Source organism: Phyllostomus discolor, chromosome 4, assembly GCF_004126475.2.
Source record: "Phyllostomus discolor isolate MPI-MPIP mPhyDis1 chromosome 4, mPhyDis1.pri.v3, whole genome shotgun sequence".
Lineage (NCBI taxonomy): Eukaryota > Metazoa > Chordata > Mammalia > Chiroptera > Phyllostomidae > Phyllostomus > Phyllostomus discolor.
The window spans coordinates 14,824,961-14,846,145 of NC_040906.2; the positions used below are offsets into that span (position 1 = coordinate 14,824,961).

The 21,185-nt window shown below is 51.2% G+C and overlaps 1 protein-coding gene across 1 annotated transcript; it reads right to left on the reverse strand.

The window, feature by feature from the left end:
• Positions 1 to 99: 99 nt before the first annotated feature.
• TTLL4 (tubulin tyrosine ligase like 4) lies at positions 100 to 20,876 on the reverse strand. The gene is given in 19 exon segments (XM_036022841.1): positions 100 to 3,230; positions 3,766 to 3,851; positions 4,217 to 4,287; positions 4,429 to 4,639; positions 5,272 to 5,374; positions 6,704 to 6,838; positions 7,506 to 7,640; positions 7,937 to 8,035; positions 8,323 to 8,445; positions 9,800 to 9,928; positions 10,161 to 10,243; positions 10,344 to 10,535; positions 11,260 to 11,336; positions 11,679 to 11,789; positions 12,223 to 12,344; positions 17,502 to 17,565; positions 17,929 to 18,038; positions 18,927 to 20,404; positions 20,406 to 20,876. Coding segments are annotated over 19 exon segments (3,516 nt in total). The 5' UTR covers positions 20,430 to 20,876; the 3' UTR covers positions 100 to 3,067.
• Positions 20,877 to 21,185: the final 309 nt, after the last annotated feature.

Consider the following 21,185-nt stretch of genomic DNA (forward strand, 5'->3'; position numbering starts at 1 on the left):
TTCTTTGGCTCCAGCTGGAGTTCAGGGTCTCTTCTGTTTTCTTTACCATGCTCCTCCCTTTTCCAGTCACTGGGCACCCACTGTTCTCCTTTTTTTTTAAAATCAAAGCTTCTCTTGGGTAAGACAATAATTTCATTCAATTCACACACTTCTAATGCTTAATATGCCCCCTCACTCCAGGGAGTTTGCATTCTGTGAAATATTTAACCGAAGAAATCAATCCCCAACACAGAGAGAAACAGAATGAGTGATAGTGTTTCTGTGTGCACTGGGGTGAAGGTGGGGGTGATGGGCAGGCGTCTGAACGCTGTTCTGGAACTTCTCTGCCTCAACGGCTTCTCCACAGCTGCTTCCTTCGTGGAAGGGGTTCTACATTTCCTGCCTGCCTCTTCCTGCCCAAAGCAGGTTTTGGAGAGCACATGAAGGAAAGAGTAACCATGAAGTAAGTACCCTCTAAGTCCCAAGTGCTTTTACTATGTTTTACTTAATATTCATAATCCTGCAGTGTAGGTATTATATTCATATTACTTTTAAAAAAAAACAAAAAGTTAAACAGCAGCCCAGGTCACACAACAGAACTGAGATTTGAACCCAGGTCAGTCATGCTCATTTCCTGGCACAATGACCCCTCCTCACTGCTGTTCACTTGAAGTCGCTGGGTTTTTTACCCACACTGAGTCAATCTAAAGTACGCAGCAATAGTGACCACTCGCCTTGCCTGCTACCCCAAACCCTTACTCCAGCACTCCGGAAATACTCCGTACTGCATGCCCCTTTCTCCAAACAGAGACTGGGTAAGTTACCAACTTAGGAAAACCACCAACATACTCTGACATTTACTCTACTATCACCCCAAATTTAAACTTTCAAAGAAAACTCATTACTCCTCTAAAATTCCTTATTTAGCTGAGTACCTTATCCTGTGGGGAGGTGTTGCTAGGTAAGTATGCAGAAAGCTTAATAAGATTTAATTTTCTGTCGAGGGTGAAAGGGAAATAGGATACGTAAGCCTCATTCCTCTTCCCACCCAGTAAAACGCATCTATCAGATACTCAAATGTGGTGAAAATTAAAAACAGTGTATGTATAAACACATCTGACACCAAGGACACTCCATTTCCATCAGTCACTGGGTTTCGTCAGTCCTGCCCGCCCCGCCTGCACTCCCATTCTGCTGAAACGCCGGTGCCCTCTCCAGCCGCCCACATGGCGACGGCCTGGCTGTGCTGCGGGGATCCTCGGAAGGCAGGCCGCAGAGTGGAGGAAGCTGGTTCCCAAGGGCTACACCAGCTCAGGCAGGTGTCTACACCTAAGCCCTAGGCCAGAGGACAGGACACACAACTGCTTAAGCAGGTGGCTTGTTTTCTTAGGAAGGCTGCTTACCGTCCTTGACACAAGGTTCGCTGGGACATTTCTGCACCGAGGCAGGACAGGAGGAGTTGGTGTCGACGACTTCTCCTAGGCCTGAACTTGAAGTCCTTACTACTGAGCAGCGGGAGCTGCCCCAGCACTCTGCCACTGAGCCTCCTCCCCAACTGTCCACACGGCCTTCACACCGGCCAGCACAGCCACCGACTTGTGTGGCTTTACCTAGCCAGGCCTCTTAGATGAGACTTTCCCACGGCTCCATCCCAGCTCGCCACAGAACTCCAGGGGCCACGAACAGGGCGGCCTCCACCCTTCCAGGGCTGAGAGAACGAAGGCAGAGCCCAGGGTGGGACCGTGAGCCTCTGCCTGATGTGCAACAGGGAGAACCTGGATGTCACAGACAGGGGCCAGCTGGCTTCCTGCTGGCCCTGCAGCTAGAAAAATGAAGTAAAGGGAGCACGGGGCTGGGCAGGGGGCACGCAGCAACCAGGAAGTGCCAAATTAAGGAGCAGTGCAGCTCGAGAAAAAACCACCTTTCTGATCCAAACTCTCCCACCTCATATCCCCTGGGCTCCATCCTGCCCCAGGGGTGAGAGCAGTAGACCTTCTGGCTCAGGTGCTTGTGTCCTTGGGGACCTGTCTGGACAGTCCACTCAGTCAAAGGTACTGAATAGTCACCGTTGTACTGAGTCTTGGGGGAAGGCAGATTCAGGTACGAGTACAGGAGGTTAGCCAGCAGTCCGACTGGAAACCCATCCTACGACGGTGACTGCTCCCGAAACCCATCTGCCACAGCAGCAGCCTCTGCCTGTCCACGTGACCTGTGAGCCGGACCCCCCAGTCAGAGGCGGCGAAGGGAGTACACAGGACGGGAGCCTTCCTGGGTGCTGTGGGGAAATCGCGGTCCCCTCCACCCTCCCACAGGGCTGTGTCCTTTCACATATGGACACGGGCAACCAACTGGCTTTATTGAGGCTCCTTCACTGGGGCTGTAGGAAATGCACGAAGTGCACGGAGCCTCTTCCCTCCGAGAAGCAAGGGTTGCAGAGGCCACGCGCACGCCTGAGAAGTCTAGGAGGCTGCCCAAGCAGTGACGCGAAGTCAGAACAGGGAGACCCAGGGCTGCTGGCGGGCGGATCTGTGAAAACACCGATGGTCTGGCGGTGGGGGGGCTCCCAGGACTAGCCTAACAGGCAACGGTGTCATCACGTCCTGGCGGCTCCCTGTGCGCGGCGGAAGGCTGGAGGTCTCTGAAAGTGGCTCCCCAGGGCAGAGGGTGAGGAAAGCAGTGAGGGCGACTAGTCAGGAAAGGTGAACCCGCAGGGGAACCTCCTCAGTTACCAAGGACTTCGGGCCTGTTTCCCCCCTTCGCTCTAACTCGATCAGCGCGCTGAGGCCTACGACAAACCACACGCGGCTCTCCGAAGGCAGAAACCAAACCCGCTTTATAAGGCTGAGTGGCCACCATGGGCTTCTCTGCTGAGATGCGACGTACCGGCCAGTGGACCTTCCTCACCACCTCCCCACCCCCGCCCCGCTGCCAGCCCTCCAGACACCAATCCCTGTAATTCATCCATTTCAAAAAATACTCTGAAGGGGGGCGAGGCGGAGGGTGTGGGGGTTCGGGCTGGCCGGCAGGCCAGTTCCCGCGAGGTAGCTAACGCTGGTGCTCCTGGGCGGGGGCTAGGGAGAGGGGCCGGTCACGGGCTCACAGCAGCCAGGAGGGAGTCACCGGTGGACTGGGACATGGGGGAAGCCGAGAACCTCGACGTCTTCCCAGAGGACTTGTTTACAGGGAGCACCTGCGTGGAAAGGCTGGGCTCGTTGCTGGTGTCCTCGCTGTCTTTCGAGGAAGGAGGTTTCCTGGGGAAAGAGGAAAAAGCATGGGTCTTCCTGGGCTCGGGTGTGGCCCCATCTTCAGAGAGCGGTACGATTCCCTCAGAGGAGCTGTGTTTTCTGGGGGGAACGGGGACGAAGACATGGCTGCGACTCCAAGTTGTGATCTACCTTCAGTCTGGACCAGGCATTCATGACATTATGGTGTTACGGACCACAGTTACATGCAGGTATAAATAATCGTAAAATATACTTTATTATCTGAAGGCTTGCGAGCGTAAGTGTAGGCGTGAATGTGCGTGAGGACAGGAGGGCGAAAGGTTCCCGCAGCAGGGAGTGTGGCCGCGAGTGGCCGCTTCTGCAGATGACTCTGTGCTCAGCGAAGCTTCCCGGGCACCCCAAGAGCCACCAGGGAGACCTCATAATCCGGGAAGAGAGAACGGAACAAGACTCCCCAAACTGACACCACTGATATAATACCGTACACCAACTGTAATTAAATGTTTTTGAAAAGGCTCTGAACTCACGCCCAACACCCTCCCCTGGCCCAGGCGGCACTCACCCCAGCACGCCCGTCTCTGGCTTGGGTGAAGCGCTGAGCGTCACGTCCCCCTTTGGGACAGTCACAGGAGAGGTCGGTAAAGACCACTAAGAGCAAAGGGAACGACGAGGCTGAGCTGCCTGGGGTCTGGGCGCTCTCTCCCAGCTCTGCCTCTGAGCGATGGCCATGGGGCTCTCCCCCCGCACCCCCCTGCCCTGCAGGTCTGGGACCCTACGGGAGAAAGTCTTGGTTTTCTCCCTATTCAGACAAAAAGTTGAGGCCACAAAGCACTTTTTGGCCACTGGAATAAAGGTACCCAGGGAATCCTAGCGCCAACTGTCCCTTGGACAAGGAAGGGCCTCAGGGAGAGTAAGAGCATCTGGACGCCCGCCCAGCCCAGGCCGCGCTCCTCGGGCAGAGCGGGGAGGAGCCTGGATGGAGCGGACCCCTCCCTCCCGGCGGCATCACTCACCAGTGGCACAGACTCAGAGGTGGTTCCGGTGTGGAACCCTTTGTAGCACCAACTCCGAAGCAGGTCTACTCCTAAGACAAGACGAGCAGGGGTGGGACTTAAGGGGGTGGAATCAACTGGCCAATTCTCCTTGCCAGGAAGGCCCACTTCTTCTCTAGGGGACTTAATCTCGCACTAAACATGGCTGCCTGCGGGCAGGGAGGACACATCACCTTTGAGCTTGTTGCCATGGTACTTCTGTTCCCACTGGGTGGTGAGAATGTTGAAGTATCGTGGCTGCTCAAAAAAGCGGAGATAGCGAGAAGATATTCGGGAAGGAAAGATTCGTTCAAATTGACCGCGGCGAGAAAACTCATCCTCCATCTGGACCAGAATCTGAACATCATCTGGCGTCAGGACATCCAGCACAGATGAGTAAAAGTCCTACAGCCCAAGGAATAGGGATGAAAAGGGCACATAAGCCAGAGGCAGAGAATCAAGAAGCTAGGGGACAGGGAGGACAGCTAGGGTCACAGGGGCCCAGGATTCTCAGCGGACCACCAAGGCAGCCTGATGGGTCAGCTCGGGACCTCATCTGTTCCCAAGTCTGCTGAGCCTAGCGGGGGAAGAAGATACCCCGGGTCAGGGTGAGGGGAGCCACCGGGGCACCGAGGTGAAGTGAGCTGTGGGATGGGATCGAGACCAGAATCCAGCAACGCAGATGTGGCAACAGCCTGTGCCTGCCACTCTTCCGCCAATCTCCCTCACCTGCTCAGAGCCAAGGCTTCCAGGGGCTCGCGGCCCCTCAGGGAAAGAAGCCCCAAGGGTCCACGGCTCTGAGGACAAGGGTGGGCTAGCAGAGCATTTTGCCAAGAGTGGTGGTTTTTGAACACGTGACAGAGGCCACCATCTCTCTCCTGGAATGACATGCATGCCAGTGTGTCCCTGCATGCCAAGGGCGTTGTGGAGCTGAGTTAGAAAACTCTGCTCTAGGCAGAAGAAGAAATGGTTGCCCTGGGGTTCCAAATGCTTGCACAGGGAAGCTTCTGGCCAGCACTGGGGAGGTGATCTCCTACCTGATCAGGAATTTTCTGGGTCAGGTAATAGGCTTTCTTCAACTTCTGTGCAGTGAGCTGCTCCGGGGCCATCTGACACTTTTCCCTGGGGCAGCTGGGCAGGCTGGGGAGGGGGGCGGGCAGGAAGGGGGAAAGGGTAAGATCAGCAGCTTCACAAACCGAGGACATGTGCAAAGCGTGTCCATCCCAGAGAGACAGCCTTCTCAAGAAAAGACAAAGAAATATGGACAGATGTTATTTGAAAAGATCGGACTGCAATATACTCCACTCGAGCAGCCTCTCTGAGAGCCAAAGCAAGTGCCATGGAAGAACTTAAGAAGTACAAAGTGCCCTCTTTAGGTTGTATTTCAACGGTTTAAGAAAAAAAGAAACCCTGGAATGACTGCTGTATACTTCAGTTTAGTTTCATTTAGTGAACACTTACTAACTAGCCAGCTCAACGCTATGGCTATGCAGTCCTGGAAAAATCACCTGACCTCCCTGCACCTCGGTTTCCTCATCCACAGCACTGCAGTTACTACCGAGAGAGACACAAACACAGCCTCCAGGGGGATCACGGGATGGCAGGCGTTGAGTGCTGAGCGGCTATAGTGCAGAGCTGAACATGAGCCTAAGGTACGGTGGGGAAACAAGTTTTGCAACCGGCAAACTTCAGAATTGAATTCCAGCTCTACCCCTCGGTAGCTGAATAACCTTAGATGGGCTACTTATTCCCAGTGGTGTTCGGCTTCCTCCTCTGTAAACTGAGGATGCCAGTGTCAGCCTCATGGGGCTGTCGTGGGGCTAAGTTTCAGGTTTTCCTTACACACAGCAGTGCCGGCTAAATATCGGCTCCCTTCCCTCAAGAGTGGTTCCACGTGGTTTGGGGTATGGAGGAGAGAACCCACTGGGCTGGCTTCCTGAGGATGTTGCCCTGAATTAGGCTTTGATGGGTGGGCGGAGTCAAAACAGGGAGGTCTGGCTGCGGGGAATTTCACTGCGAAGAAATTCCATGAGCCAAGGAGGGGACGCTATGAGGAAACAATGAGAGGCAACAAACGTGTCAGAGAGGAGACTGGATTCACGGATCTTTCGGGTCTGTCCAACCTTGAGGTTCTCTGGGGGACCTGGTTTATCAGGGCATGGGGACCAGAAGAGAGGTGAAGGGAGGGGTGCCTGGGAAAACGAGGTTGGGGCCTGGAAAATCCATGAGAGGAGCTGACAGCTGAGCCCCCAGGCCCCGTAGATTCCCGAGCAGGTAAGCAGTGCAACCAAACACGCTTTTAGGGGCTCAGGGGTGGCGGAGGTGTGTGGGCAGACTATGCACCTACAGGGGCAGGGCAGGCAGCAAAGGAGACCAAGCAGGTGGGAGCGCCTGGCACCACGCCTTCCCATAGTCACTGTGGGGCTGCTCACGCTGCCAGCCGAGCCACAGACAAGCAAGGAGGCTGACCTGGTGGTGGAGCTGCTGGAGCTGCTGGAGCTGGAAGTATCCTCCGTGCTGGGCAGGACAAAGCCTGCCAGGTTCAGAAGGTCACGGATCATCTGGCCTTTGATGCTGATGTCCAACGGAGAGTTGGAGTGGAGGCTTCGAGGAAAGGATGCAAAGAGTGCTAAAAATACACTCCAAAGCGGTTCCAGTCACACGTCCAAGTCAGTGCTAGCCCCACTTCCTCCCTGGCTTCCCTGGGCTCAGCGGGCTCTGACATGCGAACTCATGAGCACCACCACGGGGTCTTCTCGCCCCACAAACAGTAAATAACCTCGCTCAGGGTGGTTCCTGCCCATGACCTTCATTCACTAGGGGAAAGCAAGTGGGGACGGCAAGTTCAAAACACAATTTAAAAAGTTTTTTAATGTCTATTGATTTTAGAGAGAGCAGAAGGGAGAGAGAGAGAGAGAGAGTAAGAGAAACATCCATTGGTTGCCTCCCATGCGTGCCTTAACCTGGGACTGAAGCTGCGATCTAGGTATGTGCCCTGACTGGGAAACGCTGGGTGTACACAAAGACATCTGATCAACTGAGCCACACCAGCCGGGGCCAAAAGAACAATTTAAAACCACCTCTCTCCACCCTCAAAAACCCCTGAGATAATGGCACAGAAGGGGCAAATGAGCAAACAAACAGGTGTTGAAGGGAAAACAGAAATCCTAATGAAGGAAAGGTCCTCCCAAAGTCAGCAAGACTGAGAGGAAACAGGATCAGGAGGCTGAAGAAAGGGTCCTGCTGTGAGTGCCCTGAGCACGCCACCTACCTCGGGGAAATGTTGACCTCCAGGACCCAAGGCTTAAGGTTCTCATCCAGCATGATGTCGAAACCAAAGAGCTCGTGGCAGCTGTAGGGCCGCCGCACATACATCTTCAGCAGGCTGGTCACGTAGGGTTCAGACCTGGCCACGGGCAGGGGGAAGGCCTTACCCAGAGCTGCCCTGCCAGTGGGGTGGCCCAAAGCTGGGAGAGCAGCAGCAAGCCAGAAAAAAGCAGCTCTTACGAGAGGCCTCTGATCTGGGGCCAGCTGATAGGGATGGGTTTCAGGAGAAGAGCAGCATTTAGTTCCGTCCACTCCCCCCTACTCTCAGAAACCGAAGCACAGCATGGTCAGAGGCCTGGAGCACAGCAGTGCGGGACCCACGAGAAAAGAGGGCATTCAGCGGCAGGCCCCACACCAGGTGGCAGTATGACTCACGAGATGATGGTTTTGACAACGACATCCTTTATCTTCTCCCAGATGGCATCGCTGTTGACTCCCTTCTGGCTCAGGTAGTTCCATAAAGCCTTCAGTGCCCTGCAACGTGGGAGAGGCGGTGGGAGTATTTGGGGTTACAGTCTACGGACTGAGTGATGAAGAGAAAGAAAAAAAATAAGAGCACAAAAATATTTTCTTCTCTTCTTATAATGTTTTAAATAAAGAGAGATGAGCTCGGATACAAACAGACCAACCAGAATTGCCAAGTGTTTATATCATCTTTCGGTCTTACATTAATCTTCCATTCGCCACCTCCCTGAACCTCCTGCAACCCCGGAACCCTGTGCTCCTCTAGGTCCCTGCTTCACGGGACACTGTCTGGGTACCATTTGTGACCCTGGCAGGCTGTTTCGTCCGCATTAGCCTGGTACTCAGTGTTCTTCTTATTGACGCTGTAGTTGGTCAGGTGCATGAACTTGTTGCCGAGGCTCTTCATGGAAGGCGAGTACCTGCAGGTGAGGAGGAGAAAGGCAGAGGTAAGAAGGTGAGAAGGTGAGACGGCAGTCAGACAATGGTCCAAACATCTCCCCAGATCCTCAGGAGGGGAAGGCCGAGTGGGCAGATCCTTTCAGACACACAAGAGCCTCAGAGTATGTCTGTTGGGAAGGTTTCTAGAATACCACAGCTAAACTCCTCTCCTTTATCCACTCAGTCCCCTGAGAAGGCCCTCCTCGAGATTCAAGAAGTAGAAGACCTCCTTATTTCTCATTCCTCATGAGCTATTAGATTTATGATAAGAAATGTATATATATATATATATATATATATATATATATATATATCAGTCTTTGCCCGCAATTCCTGACAGAGTTCCTAAAACCCTTATAAAATCCTAAGTGTTAAGAGCACTAGGAATACCTCTTGTTCTAATATTTGGCCTTCGGCCCTGGTTCTTGACAAGGGGCTCCCAAAATCCTTGTGGTATGCTGGATAATAAAGTATTTTATTCCTATGAGGAGATCTTGGATGAGAGTTGGTCACCAGAAAGGCCAAGTCATGATCAGAAGCTTGGAATTTTCAGCCTGGCACCCCATTCTCTTGAGAAGGGGGATGGGCTGGAGATGGAGTGCGTGAGCCAGCAAGGCCTTGTGATAAAGCCTCCATACACCCCAGAAGCCCGGGGTTCGGAGAATGTCCAGGTAAGTGACACAGGGAGGTGGTGGGAGAACGGTGCACCCAGAGACAGCGCGAAAGCTCTGCACCCCTTCCCATGTGCCTTGCCCGGTACATCTCTTCCATCTGGATGTTCATCTGTATCCTATTTATATTGTTTTAGAATAACCCAGTAAGCATAAATCAACTATTTCCCTGAGTTTTGTGAGCCACTCTACCAAGCTAACAGAACCCTGGGAGGGGATCATGGAAACCTGTGGTTTACGGCCACTGGGTCAGAAGCACATGTGGCAACCTGGACTCATGACTGGCATCTGAAGTGGGCAGTGGGGAGTCTCAGGACGCTGAGCCTTTAACCTATGGGATCTGATGCTACATCCAGAAAGATGGTGTCAGAATTGAGCTACACTACAGAACACCCAGCTGGTACTGCAGAGATTAGCTTGGTGTATGGAAAAAAAATCCGTATGTTTGAGGACCAGAAGTATTAGGAACAAGGTGTTCTGTGTAAAAGGAGATATAGAGGAGAAAAGGAGGACCAGGCTTTCCCAAATATACCCCACCAACTTCTGTGCTAACAGAAACTACCAAGACAAGTGTTATTTTTCTGTGGGGGTCCTCTGATTTCCCCTCCTCTCAGGAAAGCAAACCCCAACATTGTTGGGGTGACACCTCACCACTGCCACATACTTGCAACTGGCAAAGCGGACGAGCCCATCTGAAAAGAGGTAAATCCGCAGAGGATCGTAGGAGGTGACGTAAACATAGATGCGCAGATCAAACTTGCTGCCACTGATGAGGTAGGGTTTGTGCAGATACCTACGTAGGGAAAGGCTGGCTTCAGGAACGTGACCGACGAGACAGGGCTCAGCGGGTACCCGAGCCACGGCAAAAGTCAGCCAACAGTCCCTGAGATGAAGACTTAGAGCATCTGGCTGAGGACGGTCTTTGGCTGGGAGGGCAAAGGGCAGAAGAACACGGTAAAAAGGGAACCTCCGGCGTGAGGAAATGAGAAAGCGGGGAGTGGGATCTGAGCTGGAGACGGACGCACCTCTGTACCAGAAGGGGCCTCCGCTTAGGGAGCTGACTCCACTTGTGAATGACCTGGATGCCAATGCCTCGAGCGGATGCTGGCTAGAAGTCAAGCGCAAAGGAGGTGAGATTTGCCCGTGGCCTATACTCTGTTGTTCTCACTCTCAGACAACGGCCCACTACCCCACTGTGGCCCACTCACTGGTTTCACAATCCACTTTTGGCGGCTGCTGCTCTCCCAGGCTTTGCGCAGGAGCTTGGCATCCTGGGGCAGGATGAAGGACTGGGGGAAGAAACTGAACTCCTTCTTGCCAAAGCGGCTCTGCATGCGGGACAGGTTCCGCCACAGCCGGTCCTTTCTCCCGATTTGGAATGAGCCCGGGAAGTGGTTTAGCTACAGGAGGGACACAGGGTGAGAGGGGCAGGGAGAGGACCCAGGTAAGGCCCCAAGGGAGATGGTGGGACACACTATCCCATTCCAACTCCCTCAGCAACTTCCTCAGTGCCTGTTTCATCTTGTTATCACTGCGCCAGGGGCCTCGAGTATTCAGCTGCTGAACACTCACCAAAAGATGATCAAAAGACAAACAAAACAACAAAATTTAGTGACCTCTACTTGATAGTTTGTGACACCTAACAGTGCTTAAGGCAGACACGATATCCACCTTACATGCAAAGAAAAAGCTGTTAGGTCTTTTCCCGTGACAGCCTACAGGACAAAGACAGAAAAGCGCTCGGCCTTCAGTGAGGATAGGGGAAAGGGACCCGCCATTTGTCCCAACGTGAGACCAGGGTCCTCTTTACAGATATTCAGCTTGGAGGAAGGGAGGCAAAGCACAGCAGTTACTGAAGAAACATAATAAACTGAAAACGGATGCTGCATCTCAAGACACATTAGAGAATAAAGTGTCTCCAAGAGGCTGCGACTGCCCACGTCACTGCAGCCAGACTGCTAAGTGGGTGTGAACTGCTAGGGTCTCACGCTGCCCCCGTCCTGTACACTGTCCCCTCCGTGACCCCTCCTGACTTTCTGTGTGTCATCCAGCTCCTCCCCAATACCAATCTCCTCCTGTCTAGAGCAAAGCCCTGAAGAAGAGCGCCCCAGGAAGGGCCCCTACCTTCTGGTGCCCCAGAATGGATCGGAAACTGGGAGACTTCATGTGGTGACCCCAGCAGCCCAGCCAGTCGTCATTTCCTACAGAAGGCACATCAGGGAGTCAGCCCCTGGGACGGGGAGAGGCCCAGAGGCCCCAGAAATACCACTGGGCCTGGGCATAGCTCCCAGACCCTATTTTCTAAGAGGTACCACGGAGCTGTCCTACTGAAGCCTTGGGGTCAGGGGTCGAACAATGGCCCTCTTTCTTGCAATTTTGAGCAATAAGCTTTAGTCCAGAGGGAGTTCAGAGCTGTGTCCTCCTGTGAGGCTGGCAACTTCAGGGCAGGACCCCACACAGCAGGAGGTATCGAGGGCTCTGTTCCTGCCCAGGGCCCATCTGCTGGGGCTGAGGACAGGCTCCCAGGAAGGCAGGTGACTCACTCTTGCTGGTCTTGAAGTGCGACCGTCCGATGGTCTGCTTGACAATGTTGGGGGTCACTGTGCTCATCTTCCACCGGAGCAGCTTCCTCTGCTCCCAGGGAAGCTTCTCCACTGGGGACAGGGGGCGCGGAGAAGAGCAGAAGAGTCGTGGTTAGATGAAGGAAAAGATGGCACTGTTGCTCACCTTCGCTGGGTAGGAGAATCACTAAGTACGGCTCCCGATCAGAGTCTCAAAGGAGTAAGTACACTTTGGGGAAGAGAGGGGGATGCACAGGAGCGAGAAACACAGAAAGGAGGGGAGGTTGAAAGGGGTAAGAAACAAGGTGAGAGGGCAAGAACGAAGCACAAGATTACGGGGCTGGGAAGGATCAGCTCAAGGACAAATAAGAAAAACGTCTCTGCATTGGTCCGGTGAACCAGGCGGGGAACCGAGCACCGTGACAGCCATCTGGAAGGCCCCTCCCCATCATGCTGCCACCTGCTCCCAACTTCACTAGCATCCTTCCGGGGGCTCTTCTGGGCTTACACACCCGGCCAGGTTTACCTTTCTCATCCCGGGTGCCAAAATAGATGGTAGGAGGCACGTTGGGAAAGAGACTGTAGGTGAGGGCTGGTCGGACAACTTTCTCATCAGAAAGAGGTTTGGTCACAGCCTCCACACAGCCCCTAGGAGAGAAACAGACACGGGGTTCAGAAAGGGAAAGCCGTGGCCCGGAAGTACTGTCACTATTACACATGATGTCCACGGGGGCGCTGTCTTTTAAATTGTGCTTGTATAACACGAACACAAGTGCTTGATAATTATTTAGCAAATACTAATCAATGAGGTGCTAGGGCTAACTCACATGCAGCCACACCGTGAAATGTCCCCTAAAGACAAGGCTTTCCAATACTTCATTCTGTGACACAGTTCCAAAATTCCCTTTTACAAGCCACAGGCTGGAGAAACCCCTGAAAAGACTGGTTCTGAGGGCAGGTAATGAGTGTGAGTGGGTACTGGCAGAGGGCGATACAAGTGTAGATACTAGTAGTATGCTATACTAAGCCAAAGAGAAATAAATGAGGAGAGAAAAAGACTAACATGGAGGACTGAAAAAGAGAAAAGGCAGAAAAGATCTAAGATGAGGCATACAGATTTTTAAAAAGAAAAAGGGAAAAAAAAGCAACAGAAAGAAAAGAAATAGTGATACTTCTAACTCATATTTAGGTGTCTCTGAAGATAAACATGGTTGATTAAGGCTCTTCTCCACTTGGGAAATGATCTGACACCTGATTTTTATGTAACGGTATGTATGGTAAAACAGGTCTAGGAATCTGAGGCAGGGGGCCATGGGGTCCCTACAGTTATTTCAACAATAGCTCGGCCAAGGCTACCTCGAGGGGTCTCAAAACAGTGAACATCTGTACTAACTGTCAGGTTCAAGCTCACAGACACAGACCATTTCTTCAAACATCACTGAAAACAGAGAGAAAAGTATTACTCTCTACAGTGAGCTGACGTGATCCACAAATATTTCTATTTAAGATTTATAGCCCTGGCTGGTGTGGCTCAGTGGATTGAGTGCTGGTCTGTGAACCAAAGGGTTGCCGGTTTGATTCCCAGTCAGGGCGCATGCCTGGGCTGTGGGCCAGGTCCCCAGTGGGGGGCACACAGAAGGCAACACACATTTTGATGTTTCTATCCCTCATTTTCTCTCTCCCTTCCCTTCTGTCTAAAAATAAATAAAATCTTTTTAAAAAAGATTTATAAACTACTTAGGGTTATAAAAAGCCATTCTACCTTATATTTTGCAGCACAACAGAAATAGGCATTATATTTAAAGCATTAGCCTTTTAAACCTTAGAGATTTTTAATGAATTTTATTGTGTCGAGTTAAATATTAATTCCCAATTAAATAATTTCAATTAATTCAACTCTTCCTAATTTCCAAAATATTTTGCTTCAAAGGCTTTTAACTTACTATCAGGATTTAAGATCTGAAAACCAAGGAGAATGAGTTAATTTAAAAACAAAGACAATTAAAATCAGATAACACTGTTTGTCAACCACGACTGGAAAATAAAAAGCAAAGAAAGGGATGTAAAATGGTATTTCCACTCTGAAAACATTTTGGCAGTTTCTTAAAAAAGTAAACATGCGCTCCTGGGGATTTATCTTAGAGAGACGAAGACTTATTTATGTTCATGCGAAAATATGCACACGATGGTTCATTTGTAATACCCGGAAACTTGAAACGATCCACACAGCCTTCAACAGGTGAATGGTCAAACAAGCAGTGGTATGTCCGTACCACGGGATACTGCTCAGCAACGAAAAGGAACGAACCACTGGCACGTGCAACAACCAATGTGCTGAGTAAAAAAAGCCAAGTCTAAAGGGTTACATATGACTATCATTCCATTTGTGTAACATCCTTGAAATGACAAAATAATGGGGCAAATCAGTGGCTGCCAGGGGCTAAGAGGGGATGGAGTGGGAAGGGAGGAGGTGTGGCTGCGGGCGCACGGGCAGGGGTTCCTGCAGGAATGGAACTGCGTCTCGACTGATGTTAGTATCTTGGTTGTCCTTCAATGTTCCACAGTTTTGCAAGATGTTACCACGGGGGGAAACTGCGTAAAGAATTCTGGGATCTCTACTAATTATTTCTTGTAACTGCATATTAATCCACAATAGTCTCAAGTCCAAAGTTTAATAATAAAAAGACAGAAAATTTTTGTTAGCTGCCTCTCAAGCGCAGTGGACTTGTCCTCAAGAGACTTGGCTTCTGGTCTAGCAGTGCTGCAAACCATGACCTCGCAACAGATACTTAACATGTCCTGTCCTCGACTTTGACATCTGAAAAAAGAGGCTGGACTTGATGACCTCCGTCTCTAAGGTTACACGATTCTTAGAAAAATAAATATGGAACTGGAAATGCAATAAACTACTACTGGCTGGAGAAAAAGACTCAATGTTTTCAATGACCTTTCTGTAATTGCCAAATATTCTATAATATTGTAAAAAAGTAAATCTTTCATAATGTGGAAAAATAAGATTTTAGCTTTTCTGATTTCAGTCATCCTTAAAATGCAAAGTGGCTGGAACTCCTCAACCTCCACGTAACTGAAAAGCCTCAGATAAATAATGTTTTAAGCCTCAAATAAATAAGAAGTTCTGTGCATTTTGCAGGAGTTAAATTAATGAATCAACAAATTATTAACCAACACCTTTTGTGAATTTCATCTTATAAACCAGAGAGGTTAAATAAGAGGCTATGCAGCTGATTTGAAGTGGCCTGAAAACTCAAACCTAAATCACCCTTAAGCATGAAAAAGGTGGGACTCCAAGTTAATTCAATTACATGTTAAATATCTTTTATAGAGAGTGGAGGTGCTTAGTCAACATCCAATATATCCAACCAGAAGTACCTTTGCCTTTCTGAAAGGACGGACTAGGCTTAAAGTAACAGAAATGATGCACCACAGGCAGGGTACCCATGACAGGATTTCTACCAACCTTCACAGAAAGGCCAATTCTGTCTCTCCACTTTCCCAACTGCTCTCTCCTTCTTGCTGGCTTGGGGCTCTGTGATTGGTAGAGCTGCTGCTGCTGTCATACTCAGAGATGCAGCTTGCTTTGTCCATACTAACCAGGGCATGAAAAGCTCCTTCTACTCTTAGCTTCACCTAAGGCCCAGCTGACACAGAGAGAGACAACCTGAGTCTAGATGCTTGCGTGCTAGGCAAGCCTCAATACATGTGGCTGAATTTCGTGAAAGCTGGAATAGAAATTTTTTATTAAAAATAAAATAAAAAAGCGCTGGCTGGTGTAGCTCAGTGGATTGAGCGCGGGCTACAAACCAAAGTGTCACAGGTTCAATTCCCAGTCAGGGCACATGCCTGGGTTGCAGGCCATGATCCCCAGCAACCACACATTGATGTTTCTCTCTCTCTCTCTTTCTCCCTCCCTTCCCTCTCTAAAAATAAATAAATAAAATCTTAAAAATAATAAAATAAAATTAAAAAACAAAACTCACCAATTATACACATACGTATACATGTGTATGTATGTGCGTACAGTTTCTTTTACATTTTCAGTAGAAGTTATTTTTAAAAAGAAAAAAAAAAGCTTTAATGTTTAGTATTAGGCTGACCAAAAAGTTCTTTTGGTTTTTTCTGTAACATAGCTCTAGTGGTGCTTAGCTGTCTTTAACTTCATTCGAAACAATTTTGTTAGGTTGTATTTTGACAGCTGTCATATCAGCACATATTAAAACAAATAACCCAAAACATCAAAATTGGTGCATTTTTGTGTCACCATTTTAACACTGAAGATGGAAGAATACATGCAACATGTTCAGCATATTATGCTTTACTATTTCAAGAAAGGAAAAAACACAACTGAAACACTGCAAAAAAACAAAAGATTTTTTTTTTTCCAAAAAAGCACAAAAGATTTGTGCAGCGTATGGAGAAGGTGCTGTGACTGATCAAACGTGTCCAAAGTGGTTTCTGAGGGGTCGCGCTGGAGGTTTCTCGCTGGACAACACTCTACGGTAGGGCAGACCAGCTGAAGGTGACAGCGATCACACCGAGACATCGGGTGACACCATTCAACCTTCTACCACGTGCAAGACAGCCGACATAACTCAAAATATCCAAATCAGTAAAGTTATTGGGAAAATGAAAAACGTGTCCCTTATTTTATGGAAAAAACCATATGGACTTTTTGGCCAACCCAATGCTTTGGTGGGGGTCTTTTTAATATTTAACAAAACAATATAATTGATGACAGAGCCTCGTACAGAGAGACAGGGTTGGAAGTGGTGAGGGGAACAAGGGAGATGCTGCTGAAGAATGTTAACTGTCTTCCTGGGCAGGCAGTGTGTGTGATCCTTCAGCAAGCTCTAAAAGTCTTCAGCCCAGTGACATGCCCTAGCAGTCCTGCACTTCTTCCTCTGCCCTAACTCCCCAGCGCAACTAGATGCAACATCCTGCAGCTACTTGTTTCACCAAAGAAGGACCTACATTAAAAAGCAGCTTTTTGGTCCCCTAATTAGAGACAGATCCGTATTACCTGGACTCCACCAAGGGCAGTTAATAAAAAGCTGGATTAAAGCTGGAGAATTTTTAATTCAGTCTGTTATTATTAAGGCTAATGCCTGTCTTACTTCCCAATATAAAACTAACCCCGGAAGGCGGCAGAAGAGCATTTCGAAAGGCTCCAGTCCGTCGGTGGTAAGTGTCTCAGAACTGCTTGTGACGGTGGAACACGTGTACAGTGCAAGGTGGCAATTATCCTCGTGTGGGCAGCCCAACTAGCAATTTACCTCAAACATTATGTTTCTTCATTAATTATTCATTTTCTAACCACTTCTTGAAATTACTTGCTTTTTACGTGAACAATTTCTTGGAGCCTAAAGACTGAATCGTAGCCTAAGAAACATGGTACTGTTCTTAAGTCCAACTGACGAAATATGTTTCTGGTGCCTTCCATTGCTCCTTAGTTAAAAACTAAAGTCCTGGCCCTGGCTGGTGTAGCTCAGTGGATTGAGTGCAGACTGCGAACCAGGCGTCGCGGGTTCGATTCCCAGTCAGGGCACATGCCTGGGTTGCAGGCCATGGCCCCCAGCAACCACACATTAATCCCCCCCCCTTTCCTCTCTAAAAATAAAAAAAAAAAAAAAAAAAAAAAAAACAAAAACTAAAGTCCTGAATGTAAAAATTTGGTAAAAATGAGTGAAGGTCAACAGGGCCACTAATGACTGAGGTGATTAACCTCTTTATAATCCTAAAGGAGACAGAAAACGAGCGCCTACCAACAATCTACACACCAGCACTCACCGAGAGATCACTGCTACCGACTCGCTGGAAGAGACGGAACTGAAGGAGGAGCGCTCCGAGTCTGCTGGCGGTTGGGGGGAAGCAGAGAAGTCGTGAACGGGAGAGGCTGCGACAGGAACTGTCCAGGCCCAGGCGGTTCTTCCCGGGACACACTGGCTCGGCCTTCTCGCAGAGCCACAAGCACCACCTGCTGCCCCGCACCGACTTCCTCGAGCTCCACGGCAGCGGGGAGAAGGCGAGACTGGCGGGACAGGAGGACTAGAGAACAAAGTCCCTCAAAAGCCACTACCCACCACCCCTGGGTGCCCAAGGCAGATGAAGAACGCAGGAGGTAAAGGGGGTCAAAGACATGGTAGCAACTGTCAGCCCCCCTCCCTGGTGGGCGGTGACCAACTCCCAGCTGGACGTGCGAGGGTCCCCCACTCACCCTCCTCCTCTTCATCCTCATCGTGGCTACAGCAGTCTTCCAAACTGTCCACCAGCTCTTCCTCTAGGTCTTCAGCCTCAGCCTGGTCTAGCTGGAGGTCAGCAGCTGAGCTATAAGAAAGAATCATGCCCCCAGCCCAGCCAACTCCATAACAGAGGTCACAGCTAGATTCTCACTGCTTCATCATCCCCGTGTTTGTCCCTTCCCCAGTCACCAATCTGCTGCCTCCTGCCTGAGTCTCAAACTTCACTTCTCTCTGCCTCGGAGCCGAGGCCCAGCCACAACGGTTCCTCAACCCCGCGGCCCCCCTTCTGCAGAGAGGCACTAGGTCTTTTATCTCCTTTGAAGTCCCTCAGGGCATGTACGTCCAAAACTGTACGTCCAAAACACCATCCACAAATGTCTGGTAACGGACTTCGAAGTCCCTAGGCTGCTGTCCTGGGACTCAGAGCAAGGCAGGCCTCGGTGACCCGAGTCAGCAGGAGGGGGCAGGAGAAGGACCAGGGGCATACACCCATGCCCCGCCTCTCAAACGGCTGTCACACCAGGAACGACTGAGCACCTGATTTGGTTTGGAATTAAGTAGAAAAGTCACAGGCCCCACCTTGTGGGGTTGGGAATTTTTATTTCTCCCTGGCTGTCATCTAAAGTAGGGGTCAGCAAACTCTTCCTCCGAAGGACCACACAGTAAATATTTTCAGCTTTGGGGCCACTCAGTCCGTCACAACTAGTCAGCGCTATCACTGCCACAGGGAGCTGCCGCAGACAGCAGTGGCTCGACGGGTCAGGCTGCATTCCAACGAAGCTCTACGGAAGCAGGCAATGTGCGGGACGTGGCCCGAAGGCTGTGGTTTGCTGACCTCTGTCCTGAAGTGAAAGCCACAATTCTGGGCAGCTAAAAAGTGAAACTAACCTTCCAAGACACCGGGTCAGTGTCAGCAAATGTTGGTATATACATTCTATTGATCTAAATGAACAAAACACTTCCTCTAACTTACCCAGTATCCTTAGCAGGCGAGTCCAGCTCCCTGGCTTCTTTAGGCTCCTCCTTCTCAGAGTGGCCCAGATGGATGGCAGAGAGGCGGGTGGCCACGTCAGCTAAGCCAAAGGGCTTGGGGGGACAAGGCAAATCTGGTGTTTTGTCTTCTCCAGGTGGTGGGGAGTCGATCACGGAACCATGGGCAGGGCTGCGGCCGAGCCCGCTGTTGTGCGAGGCAAGGAGGTGAATGCTGATGCGCTTGGTACAAATGACTGTACTGTCCAACTCCAAGGTGTCCGAGGCTCCAGGGAGGATCCTGTCTGCTCCAGCACCCTCCTGAGGGAGCTGCTGGCCTACCACAGGAGGTTTCCAGCAACTGTTCCTGTTGAGGAGACCCCACCGCAAGCTGGGGTTCACTGAGCCAGATTGTTCAAACTGGTAGCCTGGCCTCACCTTCTCAAAGCCACTTGCAGTGAACTTCCTCACAGCCTCAGTGAACTGAACCTCCTTGCTCAGAACCTGGGGGACAGAGTTGCCATCCAGGCCACAGGGACGTGGCTTTATCCTCATGGCTACGTTACCCTGGTTGTGCTGGGGGGAGGCAACACTGGTGGTGGGAGTGTCTAAGGAGCCAGGGGTCGGCAGGGGGCTGTGGGCAAGGGCACCACGTAGGACAATGCCATTGCTCTTGGGTACCTTGTGCTCAGTGGGCTGGAGAGCACAGTCTCCAGTGCCCCCTGCGTGATGCCAGGAGACAAGCTGGATCTTGGGTGAGGGTACTGGCTTTCGGCCCTCGGTGGCCTGTGAGAAAGGCACTTTAGTGCTATTTGGCCGCATGAAGGAGCTGTTATTTAGCACAGGCTTGTAGGAGGAGGAGGGGGAGGAGAGTGGAGATAGCATCTTCCCTGAGATGGCAGAGGCCAGTCTCTTCCCTGAAGGGTTTTCCCCCGCTGCTCCTAGTGAGAGGTATGGGTCTGCGGGGCAGGATGCCATGGGCTGGGCCATGGCGGAGACGGGGAAAGAAGTGGCTTTATTGGCAGTGAGTCCGACAGGGAGGTGCTTTTGAGGGAGAAGAAAAGGTCTTCTTTCTGATGGGCTTGAATGTAAGCAGAAAGACTCCAGATGCTGGTACGTTCTGTGCCTACAGCTGGAGCGGCGGTACGGCAGGGTATTGCTGAACAAGTCGGGTACCCAGAGAGCAGACGGGTACCAGGAGTTGCAGTGCTGGTCTGTAAGGGCGGCTGTGGTCCCAGAGCTACATGAAGTGCTGGGGCAAAAGAAATATGCTGGCTGGGGTCGGACACCCAAGAGGCGCGGGCTCAACCCTGCTGAAAGGGTCCCCACGTGTTTCTTCTCCAGCTTCCAGACTGGCTTAACCTGTCGCTGAGCCTGAGACCAGACCTCGCCCTCAGAGGGTTTGTCAGGTGGCGGGGCAGGCACTGTGCCCGGGGGACCACTCTGCTTGAAGCTGTTTCCCTGGCGGAGACCAATACTGTAGGTGCTCTGTTCCTGCTGAGGCCATGAGGGGCCCACATCACAGCTGCATGACCTCATGGCCCGGCTCAGGTACGGCGCCACACATCTCCAGCAGCAGCGGCTGCATCCTTGAAGTCCGTCAGCCTGCGGGGAGAGAAACGGCTGGGAACCGGGCAGAGCCAGGAGGGCAAAGGCGCTGCTGCCGCCGCCGCCGCCGCTGCTACTGCAGCGGTCCTCCGGGGAGCAGGGGTTCCACCTCGGTCGCTCTTGGGTGGCCTGTTTTGGTCATCCTCTGGGGCTCTGAGGGAAGAGCACTAGAGTCCCAGGGTGTTTTCAGTGGTTTTCCTGTTGTCCTCGCTGCGATCGACTCTGGCGCCAGGGCTGGGACTGGTCAAGCCCCAAGGACGGGGACCTGAAGGCCCCATCACTGTGAGTCTGCTCACCTGCTGCCGCTCTCTCACCCAGAGCTCTTCCCTCCCTCCCCAAAGAAACGGAAAACCAACAACAAGAAAACCATCTTCCCTTCACCCCACCCACAACTTTACAGGACGGGCTTCCTTCCCTCACCGAACACCAGTGCGGCTAGGAGCAAGACAAATCTGGGGGAGGCAGAGAAACACGCCAGTATCTTCCTCCTCGCCAACCAATTCTGAAAGGTCAAAGATCATCCCAGAAACATATTTTACATCTACTGCTCCCTGGCCAACCCTCGGCAGCCCCCGGTGCGGTCTGCTGTTGGTGGTTAAGGGTGGCAAGTTCAGATACCGGCAGAGTATCTGCCCCTGCGGAGCTGGAGATCACC